Consider the following 24,938-nt stretch of genomic DNA (forward strand, 5'->3'; position numbering starts at 1 on the left):
TTGCAACCAGAGGACCCATAAATAGCCATAAATAACAAGCTACCATTGATTGAGTGCTCGAGTACATGCCAAGCACTGTTCTGAGCACTTTCTCTCTGCTATGGTTCGTTTGATCTTCCCAGCGAGTCTATAAGGCAAGTATTGCAGTCATCATCGGTGTTGTACAGATGAGTAAACTGAGGCATAGAGAGTTCACATCTGTCTTATAAATGGACTTTGACAAATGGTGAAGTGCTCATTTGGTGTCTGCGGTCATTACTCTTCCCAGAGCTGTCCGTCCTTCTGGTCTAGGCCTGCAGCCCTGCTGGTCTGAGTTCGTGCACCATGGCCTGAGGTTATATGGAGAGAAAGGAACAGGAAGTCAGTCCAAGCAGCCTGGCTCCTGGGGCCATGCTCTTGACCCCCATCTGTGCCTCCACTTGTACACTGTAAACCTAATTTAAGACAGGGAGTGGGGTGTTGAGTGGCATCTCAGAGGAGCTGTTTCTTTGGAGTCCAAGAGTAAGCGTACCTGGTAAAAATCTACCCTTGAACAACAAACATTGTTTGTGTTTTGTGAGCGCACCTTGGCAGCTCTGCCAAGTTAGTCAATTCCAGCCTCAATTCTGAGAATGTCTGGCTTCTCACTGTTTTTGTTTATACTGATATAAACACACGGTAGACAAGAAAATTAAGGAGGGAATGTGATCGGTCTTCAGCTCTGAGGGAAACAGAATTGCTGTCGTAGAACAATAGGCTTCGTGGCCCGGCAGCCCATCCTCCCCACCCAGGACGTTTCTAGAACACTCGGCTTCTCTGTGCACGTGACTTAAATCCTCAGCAGAATCCCCCGTGCGCGGCTGCAGCCCCCCGCCCCCCACTGAGCTGTGCTCTTTCCGTTTGCAGGTAACCTGGACATCACTCCGGACGACCCCCGCTGGATCGGAGCCTGGTGGGGTGGCTTTCTGCTCTGCGGTGCCTTACTCTTCTTCTCTTCCCTCTTGATGTTCGGGTTTCCACAGTCCCTGCCCCCACACTCAGACCCCGCCATGGAGAGCGAGCAGGCCATGCTCCCCGAAAGAGAATACGAGAGGCCCAAGCCCAGCAACGGGGTCCTGAGGCACCCCCTGGAGCCAGACAGCAGTGCCTCCTGCTTCCAGCAGCTGAGAGGTAAAGGCCACCTCATCCACTGTGGTCAGAATGATGGGGACTTGGGATGGGAACGATGAGGGCAGGGGTGGCCCTCAGGGCTGGGGGCTAGGGGACTCGAGTTGGGGCGGAATAGTATTTATTTTGCATGATTTGCTTAACTTACTCTTGAAATGTAAATGACTTGACTTGCTTAATGAAAAACAAAGTAAAAAGTAGCTTCTATTTCTTGAAGGGACCCCAGTGGCTAATATAGGACCTGGTACATAATAAATATCAATGTTTCTAGAAGGAAGACTGTGAAAGGAGGGAGGAAGCTGAACATTCCGTGGAACTCTTTTGAACTCTTTCAGGCCACTCACGAGCTCCTTAAAGCTGTAAAGGACTTTTGAAGTTGGCTTCCTTTGCCTGATGCGGGCGTTCTTTAAAAAGCCGCCTCCAAAGCACATTTCCTTAGATTCGCTCTGTCTTTCCATTGCCTCCAGTAAAGATGAGAAATGGGTTCCTCCGGAAAGAAATACTAACCCAGTCTTAATAACACAGTCCCACTTTAGAATGCAGCAAAGCTCTTGCTATCATTTTTAAAAGGAAAAAATGCAGCTTTTCCAACAAAACGGTGAACACAGCGATGATGCAGAATGAGAATGAGAAGCCCACCCCACCCCTGAACCGTTTCCATGTTTTCCTTAAAGGCAAGAAAACGAAAGGACGGCTGAACTTGGCCGGCAGCCTCAGGAGGTGCTCGGCGTTTACCAGGCGAGCCACATGTGGTGCTCCTTCACGCAAACGACTCCTTGCTCTGGTCCCCTGAGCACCTGCTGGGCTTTGGAACGGAGCAGGCTGGTGTGGGCAGGCAGGGGCACGGCGGGGCTCTGCTTCCCAGGGACGCTGGGATGGGAAAGGCAGACGTCCCTACCTGGCAGGACCTGGGCGCTCAGCCTGGCCCCCTCAGCGGCAGCGGCACAGTCAGTCTTCCTGAGCCCGACAGACATCTCTTAACAGTGACAGTCTCTTTGCTGAGCTTCTGTATAATGAGATGCACCTTCTTTGGAGATGCTTGAGATTCACGGAGGGAACCTCGGGCCGCCTCGCGCTCAGATGGCCGTTCCGCTCCCGCCAGCTCTGCGATCGTTAACGTCTCCCCACCGCTCTTCCACAAGTGTAAAATGGTAATAGCGCGATTCCTCACTGACAGAGCTGTCGTGAGAATGAACGTACTGCCACAGAAGACTGTTAATCCTACCTGTTAGTCATGAGAAATCGACAGAACCAGTGCTGTTTCTGAAAAGAGACTAATTTAATAACCTAATGTCATGTCTGACCCATGTTCCGGGATGGAGTCTACCGACGCTGTAATCTGGAATTGTCCGTAGAAGATCTTAAAATTCATCGCTCTGAGTTTCCAGAATGTGTTGGTGGATGAGAAGGCTCCCCCGTTTGTGTCCTCTGAGGTTGCTTTGGCGTGGACCCCCCCTATGTGTGTGCTTAATAATACAGGCCCCCAAAACAGCCTCCCTTGCAGGACTCCCCCGGCAGGCAGGGGGGATGCCTGCTGTTACTCTAATGGCACAGCCAACCACAGAAAGGGTCCCGGTAACCAGCCCCACAGGAATGAATTGGGCTGGCACGAGAGTGGGCCTTTCGGAGAACACCCTGGGTCTGGGTGACGGAAACCCTCCCAGGTCTCTCCCCATTTCAGGATTGTGGCCCTGTCTTCCTAGGGCTCTGATTGCAAGAGCTGCGCTAATAATCTCTCACCTTTTATCTCTGGGGATAGAAAGATGAAAAAGATACAACTGTGCTGTCAAAGCACTCACCGTCCAGCGTAGGACCAGCCCAGCAGGTCAGCAGAGATAGCCAGCGTGGTCAGAACCGCAAGGACAGGCAGCACAGGTCATTACAGAAATAAAACGGACGGGCAGGGAAGAGCCCACCTCTCCCTGCCGTGAGTCAGGGCCAGAGGCAGAGCTGAGCTGAGTCTTGTCTTGAGCTCTGTCATGGCTTCAGAATTCTTGGGTTGGGATTCAGTCACTCATTAACTCATTTGTTCCATTCAGTCAGTAGTCACCCAGACCCTGCTAGGCACTGGGGCACAGCCATGACTACGGCAGCTCATGTTCTGGAGCTTGTATTCTACTGGCGGAGTCATGCAGTAGCCAAGGTCAAATCAATGGCAAGGTGAGCAGGTTCCGGCTCAGCTGCACTGAGCTGACAGGTGCACAGTTGGGAAGATGGGTCTGGGACCTGCCAGACCATATTGATCACAAGTTGTGATCTGTATACACATGGGCTTCACTTCTAATAGCTAATGATTTTTAATTTAGAATTAGCAATTCCCAGAGACCATCGGTCCACTAATGCACCTAAAGGATGCCCCAGCAGGAAAGGAAGACAGTGTTTCTAGAAACTCCCTGGGAGCCAGAATACAGTGAGGTGAGCTATTATGCCAATAAATTTCACACGTGCCAGTGCATGAGGTGGGGCCACAGTGGTTGACGTGCTTTATTTCTCCCTGAGACAAATGTTTTTGCCACATGGACATTCCCACCTACGTGGTACTACCTGACATTCCCAAACTCTTTATCCAGTTTCCAGCCTGGAAAGCCCAGGCTACACACGCAGTGTGCTACGCATTTGTGGGTGCAAATAAGCTGAACAGCATCACACATATAAGAGGAATTAGCATTGCTCCCAACACCTGTATGTTGCAATTTCTGATTTGTTTTGCTTGAGCTTACAAATGGGTTTCTTCTTTGGCCATCACTCTGTGTCCCCTGCCATGCTCTGCAGAAAGCAAAGGTCCCTGAGAAGAGCTGGCATTGCTTAAGAGCAGCCTCTCCGGCCCCCTCCCTGCTGGGACCTAGACAGTCTTCACACACTCCTGGGACAGCATGGGGCTGTCTGCTTTGAGGCAGGTACACCTGGGTTAAAATCCAGCTCTGCTACAGCTGAGCAGCCTTGGCCACATCATGTAACTCCTCTCAGCTTTTGCCATGTGGTTGTCTGGTTTAATTTTTTTTTTTTTTTTTTTTTAAGCGATAAGGTTTTGCTCTGTCACCCAGGCTGGAGTGCAGTGGCACAATCAGTTAAATGCAACCTCGAATGCCTGGGCATAAGCCTTCCGAGTAGCTGGGACTACAGGTGCCTATCACCATACCCAGCTGATCTTTTATGTTGCCCAGGCTGGTCTCAAACTCCTGGGCTCAAGCGATCCTCCTGCCCCAGCCTCCCACAGTGCTGGGATTACATATGTGAGCTGCTGCACCCGGCCTGGTTTCATCTTTACAGCAGCTGTGTAAAGCAGGTGTCACTGATTATTCCCATTTATGTTGATATGTGAGGAAAGCAAGCTTTGGTGATAGGAATTTTGGCCTGTGGTTCACTTTTCAGGGCAGTTGCCCAAGACAGTGGGCTTCAGGGGTCTATTTCTGACAGTCGGCCATCAGTTGGGTTTGCAACCCTTATCAGTTGAGGGATGGAAAGCCCAGAATCTTGTTCCAAAGCAGCCTGCAAGTCCTCATCTTGTAGTGACTGTCACTTAACTGTTTTGCGAAGCAAAAGAATAAATGCTTGGGTTTGCTAAACTCCAGCATTTCCCGCAGGTGGGAGCCTGCCCAGCCAAGGTACATGTTTGCATCTCAGCTGTTCCACCAAATAACTTTCCCTTTAAGCCCTGGCTCTGATGCCCGCCTCCCTGCTCTTGCTCTGTGGACGACCCATTTCTCAGGACACACCGCCTGTCCATCCTGTTGGGTCTAGCACTGTCCTCTCCTCCCCTTTCCTGTGTGGTAAAGCCGTGTGTGGGTGGGCACTGCACCTGCCGTGGCCTCCTCAATCTAGTAGATGCTCAGAGTTTGCAGAATGTCTTGGAAAGGCTGCCCCTGGAGGGAGGAAGTTCAGGGGACTGTAATAAACGCACAGTATTATCTTCAGCTGGTGTGTTAAATCGCACACCCATGGTTTTGTGTTTCATTATAAGTTGTCTTCAGCGTCACTGGTCCTGAGAGGCCTTGATGGCCAGGTCCCAGGTCCCCTCTGCAGCCACATGTCCATCTGCCTTCTCTCTCAAGCTCTGTATGGTCTCTGGAATGCACCAAGCACTCCCCTCTTTGCTGCCGTTTCTCCCTGGAACGCCCTTCCTCCCTGAGTTCACTTCCGGGCTGGACATGGTCCTCAACCTCCCCAGGAAGCACCCCCCCACAGTCCCTCTGTGCATGCCCCCACGTGCCCAGTGCTAGACTAGCTGCATTCCTCTGTCCCCCACAGAACCCCTGCAAAGCACTGGCTACTGCATTGCCACGGCGGTCTGTCTGCTTGTCCGCGTCTGCCCAAAGATTGTGGGTTCTCCAGGGGTGGAGTTCTTGTTTGTGTGTTCATTTCCCGTGCAGAGCACAGTGCCTGGCACATCGGTGACGCTGGTTGAATGAATGAAATAACAAACGAACACCTTCTTGCCAGCATGCATGCGTGTGTATGTGTGTGTGCTCACACGTACACATGTGCACTGTGCCCACATACACATACCAGTAGTTAATGTTTGTTTTCAGCGCATTATCATATTTAATCCCCCAGCCTTGTGAAGCATTGCTGCCATCTTACGGATAAGTAAAGCTTAGAGATGGAAAGGAAAGGCACTCAAACCTCAGTGAAGGCCCCGATGTCTGTCTTTCTGACCATGACATTATGCTGCCATTTCTGACAATAAACAGATGCTCTCTTAAATAAGAATAAGTGGCGTCTGGGCCGGGCGCGGTGGCTCACGCCTGTAATCCTAGCACTCTGGGAGGCTGAGGGGGGAGGATCACTTGAGCTCAGGAGTTGGAGACCAGCCTGAGCAAGAGCAAGACCCTGTCTCTACTAAAAATAGAAAAATTAGCCAGGAGGCTGAGGCAGGAGCATCGCTTGAGCCGAGGAGTTTAAGGCTGTAGAGAGCTATGATGATGCTGTTGCACTCTACCCAGGGTGACAGAGTGGGACTCTGTCTCAAAAAAATAAGTAAGTGGCATCAGCAGGAGCTAAGGGCAGAATGTGCTAAATCTCCGGCGGTACCCCCAAAAGATGGGTCTTCCAGACAAGGCTACAGCCTAAGAGGGAGGGAAGAACTGACTGCCTGCAAGTGCTGGCCCTTCCTGACCCTCTGCCAGGTGTTCTAGCTGGGACAAATGTAAGCGCACCAGAGGTTTAAAACCCGAAGGGAGAGCCCTGCCTTTGATCACTGACAGAGCAGGGCAATCAAAAGCTGAGCACTCTTGTCTCTGAGCGCTTCGCACTGACTGCCAAGTGGTCTCTTCCTATCCCAGAAAAGACAGCAGAGCCTAGTGACAGCAGGTGACAGCTGAGCAGGCGGGGCTGGGGCCTCAGACTCAGAGTCTTTAAAACCTAGTCTTAAAAACCTTGGCCGGGTGCGGTGGCTCACGCCTGTAATCCTAGCACTCTGGGAGGCTGAGGCGGGTGGATCGCTCGAGGTCAGGAGTTCGAGACCAGCCTGAGCAAGAGCGAGACCGCCGTCTCTACTAAAAATAGAAAGAAATTATATGGCCAACTAAAAATATATAGAGAAAAAATTAGCCAGGCATGGTGGCGCATGCTTGTAGTCCCAGCTACTCGGGAGGCTGAGGCAGTAGGATTGCTTAAGCCCAGGAGTTTGAGGTTGCTGTGAGCTAGGCTGACGCCATGGCATTCACTCTAGCCTGGGCAACAAAGTGAGACTCTGTCTCAAAAAAAAAAAAAAAAAAAACCTTAAAAATCTAGGGGATGATTTGTGATTTCCAGATCTCTTCCATGGGCCTCCCGTTTGGCCCCCACAGTTGACTGAGGGGATGGATGATGTTACTAATCTCTGTGCCACCAATCGGGGGATCACGACAGCGGAGCTGGCAGGGGTGGGGGAGGTGGCAAAGGGTGGGGGTTGTTAAAACAGGCACCCAGGTTCCTGCGCCTCGTGGCATACCCAGGTCTCCAGACTCCAAATCTCATGCTCTTCCCAGCGTTTCCCACTCTGGGAGGCAGTGGTGAAGGATTCCGTAAATTGTAAAAGAACCAACTAAGGGAAAACGGAATCAGCCTGGCGTCCATGTGACGGCAGAAGCCCTTCCTGTGTCTGAGAAGCTTCTGTCCTTTCTGCTCAGCATGTGCCCCCTCCAGAAGAGGCCTTAGAGCCCCAGCTCTAGAGGGGCTTCACCTTGGGAGGAGCGGAGATGTGTCCGGGCCCTGGGTACATCCCACCCTGCCCAGCATGGTCCATTACTGGCTTCAGCCGATTTTACCGCCTAAATCTCTCTCCAGCCTGCTCTTGGTCTCTCCCACACTCCAGCCTTCCCTGGCCCCTCTGGTCTGTTGTCCACACTGTGATCTTTCCAGAACACCTCTGATCATGTTGCCACCTCCTGCTTTAAGGGACGGAGGGAGGCAGAGTCCTTTTGTGGTATCCAAGTTCCTCCAGCCCATTCTCACGCCACTCCTGCCTTTGTTCCTTCTACAGCTGCCTCATCCACCTTCTTTTATTCCCCTCTATTCCCCTGGCCCGCTTCCTCCTGGGACTTTGCACTTAGAGTTCCCTCCACTGGAATCCCGATCCCATCTTCCGACATTGGTTCATGTGTCATTCCTTACGTTGGTGTTCCTGACCTCCTGATGTACCCCTTCCACGTCGTGATTTTACTTTGTATGTGTGATTATTCACTTACTCTGTAAGCTCCAGGAGGGCGGGACAGCTTCCGTTTCTGTGCACGTCCTGGTACATAGCAGGTGCTTAGTGCCTGCTATTCGGTAAGTGGAGGAAATAAACGGATCACTGGACACGCATTGCCAAGCCCAGTGCAGTTTGCTGCTTTCCGTAAAGCTCCCCTCCTCCCGCTTCCCACCCAGCGTTTAAGCCTGTGTTTGACCCATCCATAGATAGAGGCTTGGTGACAGCGTCACATGTCCTGGCTGCCACTGCTGGCTCACCAGTGACCCACCTGTGGAGCGGACGGTCTGTTCCTGGCACCCTGGCCTCTGAAGCTAAGAGGGTGTGCCAGCCCCATTGCTGAGGCCGACATGCCCAGGTGACTTTGGGCTTGGTGTTGCTACTTACCTGTCTTCTTATCTTTTGGCAGGTGTTTTGGGTCTTGGGCAGGGGGCACGTTCACCCCTCTACCTCCCACTGTGCTTCCCACTGTCTGGCAGGAGCCACAGGTTTGCGTGGCCACGGGACCCAGCTCACGCCTCTGCCTTCTGCCTCGGTGGCCCGCCTCCGTCCTCCGCCATTTAGCAGTCAGTTTGGGTTGTATTGTTGTTATTCAGACCCTGTGCCTGCCAGCATAATGCTATTGTGAGGACCCTGGTGGTCTGACCGTCCTTGTTGTGCAGGCTAAGGGGCTGTTTTTAATCGTGTCTTCAGTACTGTTCTCTCCTTGCGTGGATTTCCCATTAAAATCTTCTTTCTTGATTCCGTGGTGAAGGAAACCTTCTGCCCTCCCAAACACTTGGAATCCTGTGCCAGGCTGTGGTTACATTCTTCGTGTCACAGGAGTTGTTTTTATACATCCCCGAGGACTAGGCTGGTCAGTGGCTTGATTATGTTCCCATCAGTGTTGGGGGGACCTGCGGGAACAGGCACTTAGATAAGCTACAGCTGTGCTTCTCAAGTTATTTCAGCAAAGCAAGTGAGATAAACACATGCAGGGGCCCTAGCACGAGGCCTGGCTCATTGGCACTCCTGAAGACTGTGTTGAATGAAAGAATGAAAGGAATGTTAGAAGGCAGCATTTCCCAAAGGGTGTTCCTTGGAACAGAGTCCTCTAAGATGCTCGTGGAAAAACAAAACAACAATAACAAAGGGTAGGGAGTGTGGTTACATGTCCAATGTAAGTTTGGGAAACTCTATACCGTGTGACCCTCTTGGAGACACCTGCTTTATGTTGGTGTATTACAGGCTCCCAGGAAAGTTGGCTGACTTTGTTTTACTCCACATTACTCAGACTTATGTGACTGCAGAACTCTTTTGTTCATGTTAACTCTGTGGCCACTTGGCGAATGCTGCCAGAATACAGGGTAGAAGGTGGAGAGGCCCCACAAGAGGCTGGAAGGAATGTGCTGAGGACCACAGAGGGAAGATCGAAGACACAGGTTTGGAGGTTGTAGCATTTCAGCCCTATCTGGAAGGATAAGCAGAAGACCCACGGCTGGAGAGAAAAGGGCTTTGGGTTGGGAGGCAGGTGTGAGCAGAGGCACATGGACAGGAATGCCCGAGATGTGGCTAGAGACAGGCAGCTGGCGTTGAAGCACAGGATTTAGAAAAGGTCACCGTAGAGGGAGACGGGGCAGCTCCTGCACCAGCAGAGTTCCTGCTATCTGAAGCTGCCCAATAAGACCTTGACAAAATTATGAATGAATTATTGAAAACCTTGGCATTTCCCTTCTGAAGTATCTGTACTTTATTGTAATGAGCCATTGTTTCCTGGCCAGAGGGGTTTGAATCAGCATCACCTGCAGAGTTTCCTGAAACACGCTTATGTGTGGGTCACACCCCAGAAATTCTGATTCTGTGGGTGGAGGTAGAGGGTCCAAGCATCTGGATGTCCTCACAGCACCCCCCCCCCCCCCCCCGCAGATGATTCCAAGCGAACTCTCAATTACAAATGAATTCTAGAGGCAATGGGGGGTCTTTGAGTGGTCACCACCTGGGGCTAACGGCTCCTCCTGCAGTTGTACCTAAGTTGACATGGCAGGGGCCTCACCAAATAAGCTTGGGACACTCTGTGCCCCTCTTGGAGATTCAGCAGTGGCATTAGACATTGAAGGCCTGCTGTAAACCCAAGTCTTCAGGAAACAACGTTAGGAAACCTAGGCTTCAAGATGAGCATTTACATCAACCTGGCTGTTAGACTCCACTATTTCTTCTCTGCACATTGCTAGTTCTCTTTCCAGATTTCCCAGGAGTGAATTTTCACAGTGTTAGAGTTTTCACGAATGCTAAGTGCCACCAGCCCTGTACTACTGAGGTGGGGCACCGATCTCCAGAGAAGGTTCTCAGGGGCTGCTGAGGAGTAGCAAACATGACCATTTGCTTACAAAAGACTCTCTGTTCCTTTAGTCTTTTTCTTCCTGCTGCCTGTGACTTAGGAAGACAAAATATTGGGTCTGAATAAGAGGTTGCTTCCTCCCAGGCTCCCTTCTTTATCTCCGCAGTCCTGCGACCAGCCTGCGCTGTTCCAACTTCGCGCTCCGGAGGGAGGGAAGTGACTGGGGTGACACCAATTTGGAGCTGCAGCTTGCCAAAGCTCACCGTGCCTCTGCAGATACTTGGTTCTTGCTTTATTTTAGTACCTTTAGTGGCACTTTTCCCCTCGATTTTTTATTTTATTTTTAATTGTGGGAATGCAAATCAGTGCAACCACTATGGAGAACAGTTTGAAGGTTTCTCAAAGAACCTGAAAATAGAACTACCATATGACCCAGCAATCCCGCTGCTGGGTATGTATCCAAAGGAGGGGAAATCAGTATATCGAAAAGATACCCGCACTCCCACGTTTGTGGCAGCACCATTCACAACAGCCAAGATTTGGAATCAATTTAAGTGTCCATCAATGGATGAGTGGATAAAGAAATTGTGGTTCTTGCTTCAAACTGGCTAACGGACAGCTGGATGAGCTGTGCTGAGATGAGCAGCTAGATGACTTTTTTGCTCTTGAGGCTTCTTGGTGGGATTGTAAAGAGTTGGTGATCTTGAAAGAATCAATTGAATTGTAGCTATCCAGTTTTCCCAGCACCATTTATTGAAAAGAGATTCTTTTCCCCGGTGTATATTTTTGTCTGCTTTGTCAAAGATTAGATGACAGTATGTGGATGGTTTCATCTCTGGGTTCTCAGTCCTGTTCCAAAGGTCTGTATCTCTGTTCTTGTGCCAGTACTGTGCTGTTTTGGTTACTGTAGCCTCATGGTAGAGCTTGAAGTCTGGTAGACTGATGCCTCCCAGTTTGTTCTTTTTGCCTAAGATTGCTTTGGCTATACGAGGTCTTCCCTGGTTCCATACAAAGTGTAGAATTAATTTTTCTAGATCTGTAAAGAATGATGATGGTCCTTCGATAGGGATTGCATGAGAATTGATGGCTCTGAGCTGTCCTGGCCAATCCACACCATGCTGACATTTAGGTTTCATTCTGAACACTTGTTTCTGGCGCTAATGGTTTTGTATCTGTTCTCTGAAGCCACAGCCTTCTCTGTACAAAGGAAGCATCACCCTCTGCCTCTTACCTACAGAAGATGAGCAGAAGGAAACCTGGTAGCTCCTTCTTTCAGACCTGCCATGAGAAGGTGCCAGGAAGCTCCCCCGGGTTCCTGAACAGCCCAGGGAAGAGGTCAGGAGACAAACTCATCTGCAGCAATGAGGTGCAGTGGGCCTGAGGCTGGAGCCAGAGGCTGCCTGGGCTGAGGCCACTATGTGCATGGTAGAGGCTTGCTTCGAGATGATTTTCAGACACTGTGGTCCTCCTCTTCCTCCCTGGACATTCCCCACTCCTACCCAAGGGAGTGGTTTAGACATCTCCAGAATGGACAGTGGGAATGAAAAAGAGACTCTTATTCTGGATTTTTGGCCCCACAGGCAAGGACCTGTGGAGTGGCCCTGATGGTTGCATCATAAGTTTGTCCTCTTTCCTTTCAGTTCATATTTCTTAAGAGGCTGTAACAATTACCCTTCAAGACTTTGTGATCCATTCATTCATTTATGTGTTGAAGTCTTTAATCCACCTTGCATCTGTTAAGCATCTGCTCTTACCGGGCACAGTGCCCACCTCTAACGATGGAGCTGCTCCATCCCTGCTCTCGGGTGGCTCCTTGCATGGGAGGCAGAGCAGGACCCAGGCCGGGACGTCCCATGGGGACCTTCGTGGTGGTGATGGCAGCCTGCACGGGGCACGTCGGGAACCAGCTGGGGGGCTGCTAAACATTCGTGCTGTGCCGTTACACTTTATTTTTCCCAGGGTTCACTCTACCTTGGATTCACACTGGTACCTCTGTCATAAGGTTTTTCCGCATCTTCATTATTTCTTCCTTTCTCATTCTTTTTTTTTTAAGTTATGATTTGAAAACTGTTATTTATGTCATTCCAGCTCCCTCTGCCTCTCTGTTCTCTTCTGTTCATGGGTCTTATGTGTTGGGAAGCCCGTCATGGCCACTCAACTTTCAGAAAAACAACTTTATCCATAGCAATAATCATGTCTTGGATAAACCTCATTGGCTACAATACTACCACTGCCCAAAGCTAGAAAAACAGCTTTTTGTTGATTCAAATCCCCACGAAAACCCTGAAGATTAGGAGTGTGGACTTTGGAATCCAGGCTACGTGAGGTGAAGGAATCTGCATCCTTCACCTCTCAGCTTTGCGTTCCTGGGCAAAGTGGGATTTCCAGCCTCTCAGAGAAGCCGCGGCTTCCTTGTTTCTGAAATGGAGATAAGCCAACCTGCGGTTGGTTTTGAGTTAACTGAAAAACCCTTAGCACTGTCTCCATCGAACACTGAGAGCCCGCCAAGCCTTGGCTGTCACTGTGACAATTACTGAGCGTTTGCATGCGATGGCTTCATCTCCCCGTCTTGGGATCCTTGACACTGGTGTGTTGACAGCAATGTTATTAAAGGAAAAGAAAGTCAAGGCCAATTTCAGTGGAGAGATTAAAGGCAGAAATACCCTGAGAGGCGAGTGGAGTACGTGCTGAGCCCCACAAGGACCAGTTCCTGGGGTACCTCCAGTTCCTGGGAAGGGCCATGGACAGGTGCCGTTGCCTCCGAGCCTGGCCTGTCGTCTGGAGGAGGGAGGTCTCCTTGGAAGCCTTGGCTCCAGCGCAGGCTCCAGGAGCTCAGCTCCCCATCTGAGCAGCTGCGTCTACCTGCCCCGGGCTCTTCCCCGTTCTGCCTGCTCACCAGCGCGCAGACGCATCCCCACAGCAAGGCTGGTGCTCACTCAGCCTCAGGGAACATGATAAATGGCGAGTAGCCTGGGGGCTCCTGCCCTGCCGTGGCCATGGATTACTTCTGTTTTTATCAATTATTATGATTCCTACTGAGCTGGCGCCTGTGTACCAGAGACACCAGGCCACGTGCTTTACGTTCACGGGTCTCGTTGCATCCTTACGACCATCCATTGGATGGAGTCATGTGCTCCAGTCACACTTCTACTAAGTCTTGGAGGCAGAATCCAAATCCCCCTTACCTGGCTCCCAGACCAGCTTCTTAGCTGTTCTGTTCTACAGCCTCATTCAGCAAAAGCTTTTCTGCAGTGCAGGCTCCTCTTTTGGCTTTCTGATCCCTCCTTTTTGTTTCTCCTAACTGCACCCCCCCACCCTGCCTCAGCTCTCTTCCTTCAAAAAAACATGGACTAAGCCCCAGATCCATGCCAGATCTGGTCATTTTCCCCAACCCGAGTGGGAATTTGTTGTTATTAATATTATTTCTAAGAATTAAGCTGCACCTTTGACTACCAGGAGTAGCCTGCTTGTTTCATCTTCAAACCCAGAGCAGCACCTGTCAGAACCCAGACCAGAATAGCACGCTGGTTCCAAGCACATGCTGTGGCGGCAGATGCCAGGGCTTTGAGTTTCTCCTGTGCCGCTCTGACCACGGGATCATTTTCTGCTTTGCTTTTCTCACAAATAGGGGATCTTCCTAGTCCCAAGATCCCAGGCTGCTTGTGAGGATTGTGTGAGTTGGTACATACGCCATTAGCACAGTATTTGGCACATAGGAAATGCTCTGTCAGCATCAGTCCTCATGACTTCTCGAAACCGCCTTTGTCCCTCCTGAAGGACCCACATGTTTCCAAGAAGTCTCAGTCCTATAGGAATGTCTTTTGAAGACCAGTCGTGGGAAACCTGTTTGCCCTAGAGACCGTTCTGCTGCTGCTGTTTCCAGTCTCGCTGGTGACAGCACCGGGCTCCTGACGAGAGTGCAAAGCTTTCCCAGGCTGGTGAGACTGCGTAACTCAAGCCAGCCTACCTCCCGCCCTCAGCTCCCAGCATCGGAGGCTAAATCAGTAGGTGGCCTGGTGTGGCCTTGGTTCACCAGTTTCTGTTTGCCTGGGCCACCTCATTAGCTACTGCCTCCTTGGAGTGTCAGGATTTTATGGGCTTAAGAATCCATTTGAAGGAAAAAGCTTAAAACACTGGGGTAGCCCCAGGATCGAGCTGATTAATAGCCCTTCTCAAACTGGGGCTTTTGGAAGGTAGGCTGAACATTTGAGAAGGGATCATTTCAGGGTGATACGAGTCTTCGCAGTAAAACTGGGGATGGGAGGAAGAACCTGGGAGGAAAATAGCCGAACACAAGAGAAAAGCTGTTGTTTCTGGAGGCAGATCAGCTTCGTAGAGGGAAAAAAGATGTTCTTCATGCAAATGAGGCCCACTGAGGCTTCCTGGGCCTCCAGTCAGATGATTCTCAAACTTAATGATTTTCACATCTAATACAAGGAGAAATCAGTCATTAGATATTAAGACAAAAAGAGGTAGACGCTGATCTCAATAAGGAATCCTTCCCACTGAAGTGGAATTATCTCTGGAGTAATTAAATTGCTTGCTGAAGTATAAAAACGTTCCGTTAACCGCAGTTGCCTTTGTTGAACAGTGCCTTCCTCATCCCCAAACAAATCATGATGACTCTGAACAAGGACAAGGAGATACCGGGACCTAAACAGATAATGTGATCAAATTCAAATCATCATCAGTGTCATTTCGGAGCCAGAGAACAAGGTTCCTACCTGTCGGTTGTGGAGGCGTCAGGTGTCAACCCAGCAGCAGTGTTATTTGTGACCAAGTGTGGCCGCAGTGCCTTGTTTGTGCGGAGTCCCAGAATCTGAAATTCTGCACCCACACAAAGGAAACAAAGCCTACAACAAAAACATGGCAGAAAATGGTTTCCCTGGAATGTCCCCAACCTGCCTATTCAGTGTTGGCAATGTTTTCGGATTTGAGATACCTTAATTACAAAAGAGCACTGATTGAGTAGCAGTGTTAGTACCTGCCAAAGCACATCAGCAGGACTTGCGAATTCATTCATTACAAGAAGGTGCAGCGGTCACCTGCTGTGATCCATACTGCTGTCTCTAGGGTGTGAAGCTTGGTGACATGAACAACCAGCCTCCTGCCATGGGTACATTACACTGTCACAGTGTGCCATGTGCTATAGCGAATCATCATTCTGTACATGAAAATAAATGATTACCTCATTGTCCTCTGTTCATCCCCAATGTATTCATCTTCTATATTTGTTAAACCCACATTTTTAAATATTTCAGTCAGCATTCCTCTAAATATTTGCACAGTACTTCAAAAAATAATGTGGATTTAACAAAGTTTCTCAACATATAAACATAGATTTTAAAGGTAAACAATTCTAGACATTTATTTGAAATATTTCTAAAAATGCAGATGATTGTAAATGTTTAAAACTGTAGAAAAAGAAAATATAGACACATGCAAAAAGGCCAGTCCACTTAAAATATAGCGGGATGTGAACATAAGAATACCATGGATTTAAAGTTGTTTCTTCACCATCTTTAATCTCATTCATAGCCTTTTTAAAGTTTTTCTTTTGTTCTTAAGGGTACGTTTATTTAATCAGTTGCCTTCTTCAGGTTTCAGTAATGTTAGAAGGAACCACCACAGAATAGCCAAGGCCACCAGCTCTGGTTGTCCTCTGGTTGTGACATAGGATCCGATCTGGTTGCCCAGGACACGGTAGTTCTGAGCCTTCAGTCACCTGCCTCAGTCTATTTCCATAACTAAGTTCCTTTCATTATGTCAAAGAACCCTTAAATCCCCACCTCTTATATAAATTTTCATGTGTGAAACGTGGTACTTTCCTAGAAATGATACATTTTAAGTTTTGTATATCTGCCAGTTCTTGACCCATTGTTTTGTCATTTTGATTTATTGAGCTTGCCTGTTAACATTATTAAAAACTTATGTATTCTCTATTATTATTTTATTCTAATTAGTTGGGCCGTTTAGAGGTTTCATCTCCTAGGAGATGAGATTGAGCCTGTGTAATTAGCTCTCTTCTCGAGGACAGCTGGCTAATTCATCACCTTGGAAGGCACCGTTAGACTCCCTGCCCACCTGAGCGTTTGGTGTGACCACAGGCCCTGATTGGTTTTCCTAGACTTGATAGAATACTTGCTTCATCTGGGACTCAGTGTTTCAGCTTTTCCATTTATACAGGTGACAACAAGTACATCACATGTCAAACATTCCACATCATCATGATTACAGCCGAACAGAGTTCCCTTAACGTTAGTGTCTGGCGCACCACCTTTACGTGTTTGCCTTACTTGTGTTCCACCTACACTATTATGTATGCAAGACATCTCTTTAAATGAATTTAAATCTACTTACTTGTTTTAACCTAGCATTGTCTTAAACCATAGTAGCCATGGAACCACACATTTGATGTATGAGCCATATTTCAGTTCATGTTTTTGTAAGTACACTTCAAAATAATGGCATAAATATTGACGTGACAGGGTTGTCCTTGGACCCCCAGAGCACTCTTGCAAACTGCCAGGAAGGACACACAGTGGTACCGTAAGTGAGGACACCAAGCTGAAGGCCACGTGCCAAGGATTCTGAGTGTTGGGAATATCCAAATAATGTGTTTCAGAGGATTTTAAAAAATGAATGTCCTATTTTTAAAAGCGCCACTGTAAGGGGAAATCTTAGTGGCTCATAAAACCACAGGCTTTAAGAAAAATAGAATACAAGAAAATAATATTGAAATGCACGGCTTCAGCAGCACCTGCTTTCCGGATCTGTCAGTATTTAAAGTGATGCACGAGCCCCAGAGTGCTTTTGCCCACCACCAACTGCCATAGGAGCCCTGAGCACCTGGGGCTGGGTGGTGTTTCTTCTAGGGTGGGCTGGGTGATGGGAAAAACCCGCCTGGGTAGGAGGAAACACATGCGGCACAGACCTGGGGTCAGATCATTCCCGTAGAGGGAACTGCCCCAAGCCCAGAGGGGGAGGACCTGGGTGCAGGTGAGAAACAGCAGGAGCTTCTGGGGCTGGACTGCAGGGGGGAAGCGGGGTGGGGTGGGGAGCATGATAGGAGCCCTGAGGTTCAGACCGCGGGCCACGGCACAGAGTAGGGATTTTTGGCTTTTGTGGCATTTTGAGTGGGAAACAGATGTGAGCTGATCCCACTGGCTACCATGTAGGGAGCGATTATATTGGATCAAGAGTGGAAACCAAGACCCTAGCTAGGTGGCTCTAGCAGTCCCCAAGGGAAAGCTGATGGAGCTTTTGCCAGGGAGGTGGCTGTGGAGGTGGTGAGAAGGGGTTGGGTTAGGCACATACATATTTTGGGGAGCACTAGAATGTCATTTCTTTCTTGAAACTGTTAAGATTCTATTTTCTTAACACATACACATATATATAGTTAGATATATTCATTGATAGGTATATTGGCATATGTTTAGATACATTGATATTTATCGTGTATAACATATGTGTTATATATTTCTTTTGAGAAACGAACCCCAAACTTCTCTTTTTTGGGTGGGGGGAAGTGTGGAAATATCTTCTGATTGTTCAAAATATATTTGAATGTTTGCAGTGGACTGTAAGAAAAGTCATGGTATAAACTCCTCTGTTTTAGAAGAAGATAGTTTCGCAAACTATTGGCGTATGTTTTAAGGCCAGAGTTTTCACAGTTACAGGATACAGAGTTTGGCCTGAGCAACCAGGTACCTCCTGATGCTGTTTGCTGAGATGAGCAACAATGAGTCCAGACCCCTAGAGCAGGAGGCTCTAAGATGGGAACACAGAGTGTGACCCGGACCTTCTACTTTCTCTCCACTCACAGTGATCCCGAAGGTCACCAAGCACCTGCTCTCAAACCCTGTGTTCACCTGTATCATCCTGGCTGCCTGCATGGAGATTGCGGTGGTGGCTGGCTTCGCTGCCTTCTTGGGGAAGTACCTGGAGCAGCAGTTTAACCTCACCACCTCTTCTGCCAACCAGCTGCTTGGTGAGTCCATCCTTCAGTCCTCCTGAGAGGCCGGGGGGAGGCTGTCGTGAGTGTAACATGCTGAGAATTTGCTGAACCCCACTGAAAAGCCCAGTGCTGTGCTGGGCCTGCAGCAACAGTACACGTGTGGTCTCTGTACACAAGGAATTTCAGAATACGTTCTCAGGGTAAGATTTGACTGCCTGAGGAATCCCTAAAAGTGCATGACGCTAAAGAACAAAAATATGAAATTTACATAGAAAGCATTGTGAGAGGCCAGGAAGTCAATAGACTGATGAGAACTGGAAAATTTGGGGAAGAGAAGATGAAGGAAGAGGACAGTAAGGATGAATCTTGAAAAGTTGGCAGGTTTTTGTCGGGCACATGGGAAAGCAAGGATGTTCTCGGCAGCCTGGAGCCCACAGTTAACCTTACACTCCCCACTCCTCCCGTGCCCATGGCAGACATAACTAATGGAGCATGGCACTCCTCCCAAGCTCAGGCATGGCTCTACAGTGCTTCTCAATAGTGGACTACAAGTGTCTACTCAATTGTTTGGAGGTGGTACACTAAAGAAAACCAATTTGCCCTCATGAGAGGCAGCATGGCTTAGGCAGGGTGAGGAATGTAGTCTCACAGCATGTCTTAGTTTGCTTTTCGTTTTGTGACAATATATTTTCCCGTTTCTCAAATGACCAGGAGGCTGAGTTAATCAGCTTAGATGTTAATTCACAGTGGACAGAACAGACATAGCAGTTAGTAGGCGAGGGAAGAGTTGAGGATGGCTCTCCAGTTACTTGTCTTGGACAGCTGGTGGTACCATTTGTGAAAACCAGAAATAGGGAAGAAGAGTCCGATCTGGGGCAAAGGTTCTGAGTTCAGACATAGAAGATGCTGAGTGTGAGTTGCCTCTGGTTTATCTGGGTTCAGTTAAGGGCTCAAGAAGGGACAGTAATACATATATTATACATAGTAATAGAGGTTCAATTGCATCAGCATGTGGGTGGTAGTGGAGGACATGGGAGTGGAATTTGCATAGGGAAAATCTGTAGAATCAGAAAAGGACAGGTGAACCCCCAATCTGAGGACATAGAGGAGTCTACAGAGTTTAAGACACAGCATCTGAAAGAAATCCAGGGAGCGTGGATCACGGGAGTAATGGGCAAGATGGTTCTAAGAAAGAAGCAGCCAGCAACGTGAGCGGTCAAGCAAAATGAGGGCCCCCATATCTCAGTTGGCTTTAGCAGTGAGGATGCCCTACAGCCTGTGCCAGGGCTGAGTCCCTGGAGTGGCACTCATGAGGCCATTCTGTGGTGTGGAGAGCATCCCATGAGAGGGAAGGAGTAGACAGTGAGCACAGGGATTAGCAGGTGGAGAAAGGAGAGAGGACATGGCTGTGGCATGTGTTGGTGTCAATGGAGGGGAGTGGTGATCGTGTGGTTGCTAGGACAGGAAAGACTGAGGCAGGTTTCTCAGCAGAGGGAAAGGAGCCAGCAGATGGTGATTTGCACAAGAGAGAGGGAATGTGGGGAGACAGCCCTTGACAGAAGAGCTCACCTGTTCTCCTGAAAGAGCAGAGGAGGGACACATGATGGGGGCTCCTGGTACAGCCAGGTGTGTGGGGGAGCTCCAGCCCTGCAGACTCCATCTTCTCTGTTAAGTAGGAGTCACATCACTTGCAGAGAGGAATGGGCATGTGGTGGTTTCTGATCTTCTCCTTTAAAATCGCACTTCACAAAATGGCAAAGAAACAAATGCAAAGGTGCTAACCATCGTGAGTCACCAGGGAAAGACACATTGAAACTGCAGTGGGATCTGGCTACACATCCACCAGACTGATAGTAGCAAGTGTTGATGAGGATGTGGAGCAACTGGAACTCTCACATGGTGCTGGTGGGAACGTGACTTGGTGCGGTCACTTTGGAAAACTCTTCAGCAGTACCTGTTAAAGCTAAGCGTATGTCTGCGCTGTGATCCATCAGTTCTTTTCCTGGGCATCTATCCGACAGAATCAGTGTTTAGGTTTGCTCATTGTATAGCATGTATAACAATGTTCAGAGCCGTTTTATGCATAATCGCCCCAAACTGGAAACAGCCCAGCTGTCTGTCAACAGTAGGATGAGTAAAAACATTGTAGAATGTTCATACAGTAGACTATTGCACAGCATGAAAAAGAAAGGACTTTGCTACATGCCGCAATGTGGTTGAATCTCACAGAGTTGAAAGATGTCAGACTCAGAACATATTTATGTGAATTAAAAAGAGGAAGAGTTAATTAAGGTGATAGAGCCCAGAATAGTGGTTACCCTTGGTGGGAGCTAAGTGAAAAGGAGGCACCAGGGAGACTCCTGGGCTGCTAGGAATGTTCCAGCCTTTATCTGAGCAGTGGTTACACTGTTCGCTTAAGCTTTGTGTACTTCATAGGACATAACCTGTCTCAATTTTTTAAAAAAAAGTTAAAGCCTAGGCCGGGCACGGTGGCTCACGTAATCCTAGCACTCTGGGAGGCCGAGGCGGGTAGATCGCTCGAGGTCAGGAGTTCGAGACCAGCCTGAGCAAGAGTGAGACCCCGTCTCTACTAAAAATAGAAAGAAATTATATGGACAACTAAAATATATATATACAAAAAATTAGCCGGGCATGGTGGTGCATGCCTGTAGTCCCAGCTACTCGGGAGGCTGAGGCAGGAGGATCGCTTGAGCCCAGGAGTTTGAGGTTGCTGTGAGCTAGGCTGAAGCCACGGCACTCACTCTAGCCCGGGCAACAGAGTGAGACTCTGTCTCAAAAAAATAAAAAAAAAAAAGTTAAAGCCCTATCACAGTGACATGGCCAGATCACTTCTTGTCTCCCTGGGAACTGCAAGGGTAGCACAAGCCTTATTTTTGGTTTTCTTTTATACACCAATGACTCTTTACTATCCACCACTTGGTAAGTTTTATTTCCAAGAAGTATTAGCAAAATGCAGTCAGCCCTTTGATACCTGCCAGTCAGAGATAGGGTAAAATATACTCCTTTATAATTGAAGTGATAACTTCTCTGTTATCCCTGGTATCTCTCAGGTTTAGTGCTCTGGCACCTGAGTTTCTCTCTTACCTCCTGATTTTTTTGCTGCCACTCCTTCCATTTTGATTATATTTGTGCAATTGCTTCGACTCTGGGGCTGTGCTCTATTTCTGAACAGATGCTGCCTAAGTCCTCTATCGACAAACAAATCAATAGTCTTCAGGGCAGAAGTTCAAAGAAACCAATTTTGTCTTCTTGTGCCTATTGGTCTCCCAGTGATTTCTGTCCATTAGAGCACTTGGCAGCAGGCACCTTCTCCTGCACTGGGCAGTCCAGCGCCCTCTCCCTGCGCCCTGCCCTTGGTGTCACTCCTATCAGCGTGGACTGTGGAGGTGGGCCTCAAGAGGGGGCGGGGGTGGGCAGTTAGGGGAGGCCCATTTTTAGGTAAGCTCCTGCAGACCTGGGAGATGGGGCCCAGGTGGTCATCCCAGGGCATCAACGCTGGGCTCTGCCTGCCCCCACCCCCCACCCCCCAGAAGTCATCAGCAAATGGGGCGGAGCTTAGAGAAGAGCAACACAGGTAACTGAGGGTGGATGGGGCTGATGTGTGATGAAGGTCAAAAGGGCTCAGTCTGCCTCGGTTAAAGTAATGAGGATGGAGTTTCAGGGAAGTTCTGATCACCGCCTGGAGTGTTAAGGACATGTACACATATCGGGGAGGGAGAAGGGAGGCTGACGACGGCTTGGAAAAAAGGTGCGAAAGCCTGTTATTGCCATGGTTACCATCTCTGCCAGGTCACACCCCCACTGTCTCTGCGGGGAAGTAAAACAAAACACAGGCCTGTTCTCTGGGTGTGGGCATGTTGTTGCTGTTGCTCATTCACACAGATCCAATCTGCTTAGCAATTCATTCATTCTGAAAATAACAGTTGAATGCCCACTCGGTGCTGGGTGCTGTGCTGGGCAACAGGGAATCTGGGCTGGGCTGGACAAGACAAAAAAGGTTCTTGTTCTCAGGGAGGCTGCCTCCTAGTAGAGGGATAGAGAAGAAGAAACAAGGAAACCAAAAATAAATGAGACGGTCTCAGAGTTCCAGTTTCAGAGAGCTGGGAGAGCGGTGAAAACAATAAACCCAGGCGAGAAACGATAGGGAATCATCCCAGGATGGGATGAAGGTTTCCCTCTAGACGGCCTGGTCTGGGAAAGCCTTTCTGAAGAGGGCAGGGCCCAGCCAGGGAAACACGCAGGCAAGCATCCCGGGAGAGGGAGCTACTGCAGGTGCAAAGCCTGGGGGCCTACCCTGTTTGGCCTGTTCCAGGGAGAGAAAGGGGAGTGGCGTGTTTGGGGTGGGCAGCATAGCACGGGATGAAGAGAGAGAGGCACACGGGAGCCAGCTTGTGCGATCGCTTCCATACCAAGGGAGAGATGGCAAGCACAGATATTCCAGGAGCAGCAGATGATACAGAGATATAATGTTTGTTTTAAGTGTGACTTGTGCTATTTTCTTGCAGAGCTAGACCTCCCTGAGTATATTTTCTCACCCTAATATTAAAATTAATTTGCATTCCCTCAGCACACACCAGCTGGTTGATGTAGTTGATTGACCTAGAGGTCTGTTGATTGGCGGGGAGGAGGCAGCCTAGACTGCAGAATTGGCCATGCATAATCTACATGGTAGATAAATGACACACAGTAATTTAAAGCCGAGTTTTAGATGAAATGAATCAGAACGGAGCAAAGCCAACCAGGAGATTGGAACCCTGGGATCCTCTGGTCGTCCTGAAATTCCACGGGTCTCTGAGAATCAGAAATAACAGGTTTACGGTCCTGCTGCCTTGCAGATAGCTCCGTTATAGGAGAGAGAAGGGGGGAAAATATGCCAGTTACTCACCAAGAGCTACAGGGCATATTGATTTGACGGATGCCACTTCCTGAGGGGTGGCAGAGCTGATTCAAACCCTGTCGCTGTGACCTTTGGGCTAAACAGCCTCCAGACCCTCCACGAAGCCCTCCCTCCTTGCCGCATTAGAAGAGGGGAAGGAAACCCCTAAATGACCTTGCGTCCCGTCCAGGACGTCCTCAGAACTGCACAGAGGTCACATCACTGCTCATGGCGTTTACTGTCCCCCCACGCCCACCTGGGTTCCCAGTCTGTCTGGCTTTGTCTCTTTGTTGTCCCCACTTCCGCTTGTGTGTGTGTTTCTCACGACGGTACCCTGCTTACAGGACAGGTGCCTGCACTTACACTCGTAACAACTGAGTTTTTTTCCAGTCTGTCTCCCCCAGGTTCCCGTGAGCTCCTTGAGGGCAGAAATCGGGCCCTTGATAAAGACTGTGGGGTCCCGGGGAGGCAGCGGCGCCACAGTCACAGGGAATTCACGGCGCTCAGCCCGGCTGTGTGGATCGGCCCCTCCTCCCCGTTCACGGTCCTGCCTCTGCCTCCCTTCCAGGGATGACGGCGATCCCGTGTGCCTGTTTGGGGATCTTCCTGGGCGGGCTCCTGGTGAAGAAGCTCAGCCTGTCCGCCCTGGGGGCCATTCGGATGGCCATGCTCGTCAACCTGGTGTCCACGGCTTGCTACGTCTCCTTCCTCTTCCTGGGCTGTGACACGGGCCCCGTGGCTGGGGTTACTGTTCCCTACGGAAACAAGTAAGTACCCGAAGTGCCTGCTGCCGCCCACGCCGGCTCCCTCTGTCCGCGGTAGGTTAATGGAGCCAGCTCTGTCCCTGGTGACCCTGAGCAGAGACAGTGAGGACACCTCTGCGTCTTACTCCCCGAGTGGGAGGATCGGTATGAGCCTCCGGGCTGGGAGCACAGACCATCCCGGGCAGCCCCGGGGAAGAAGAGCAATCGTGCACTCCCTGGAGTACTCGCATCACTGTTTTTGGCATTTGGCTTTAAGGAAGATGTGAGGAGAGAAATCAGAATAAACAGTATTTTAAAATTTAGCTTAACATGGAAGACAGAATTGTTTTCAGCAATTACTTTAACTATTAGAAGCTGTCATTAGGCTCACATAATAATTACAGGGTCTGGCCCAGGGTAGGTATTTTTAAGTGTGGGTGGGAGAGAGGGAAGGAAAAAAAAAGGAGAAGGTAAGAGAGAGAGGAAGGGGAGGGAAGTTAGCTCTTATGGGACCACTTTTCTTATTTCCTAGTTAATATCCCAGAGTCTAATCAGAATTACCCTGAGAGGGAATTATGGAGAACCTTATGCATCCAGTGTCAATAGCTGTCCCCTTTTCTACGTGAAACTCTGAGGCTGTCTTGGGAATCCTGGGGCACTGAGGCTACAGCATGGCTGGCCTGCAGGTTACCTGTTCCTCTTTCTCCACAGCCAGACTCTTCCTCCAGGCAGGCCACCAGGCCTGCTTCTGTAGTTATGCCTGGAGATGCACTAGGGCCAGGGTGAGCAGGCAGAATGGGAGAACGGAGCAGAGGCAGCTTTCCCTGTGTGCATGCACAGTCCAGGAACCCTGCGTGCCTCCTTCCCCTTGCCCACCACTACGAGGTCGCCTCTTCCCATCCCCACCCCTCCTCAGCCCCGATCCCTCCCGGTCCAGATGTGGTGCCTCCTGGTCTGCACGTGCTGGCGTAACAGTTGCTCAGGTAGAAAACCACAGTGCTTAGGGGCACAGAGTCTCAACTATACGGACATTACTCTTTCATAAAAAAAGAAAAAATAAAAACGTGTAGAGCCCACAGTAAACTGTGCCAGTTCTAATGCTTCCTCTCCCACTTACGAGTTAGGTACATTGGGACGAGTCACTTAACTTGCCTGAGCCTCAGTTTTCTTTTCCCTAAAGCCCATGGAGTTATACTAATAATAAATGG

The 24,938-nt window shown here is 49.3% G+C and overlaps 1 protein-coding gene across 2 annotated transcripts in view; it reads left to right on the top strand.

Annotated features, from left to right (window-relative positions):
* Window positions 1–24,938, top strand: part of SLCO3A1 (solute carrier organic anion transporter family member 3A1) — a 282,154-nt gene that overhangs the window by 218,356 nt on the left and 38,860 nt on the right. For both annotated transcript variants that reach the window (XM_069465764.1, XM_069465763.1), the window contains exons 4-6: window positions 886–1,149; window positions 17,959–18,123; window positions 23,556–23,754. In XM_069465764.1, the coding sequence (XP_069321865.1) occupies window positions 886–1,149; window positions 17,959–18,123; window positions 23,556–23,754 (628 nt within the window). The remainder of the gene's footprint in view (window positions 1–885; window positions 1,150–17,958; window positions 18,124–23,555; window positions 23,755–24,938) is intronic.

The sequence above is a fragment of the Eulemur rufifrons genome, chromosome 3, assembly GCF_041146395.1.
Source record: "Eulemur rufifrons isolate Redbay chromosome 3, OSU_ERuf_1, whole genome shotgun sequence".
NCBI lineage: Eukaryota > Metazoa > Chordata > Mammalia > Primates > Lemuridae > Eulemur > Eulemur rufifrons.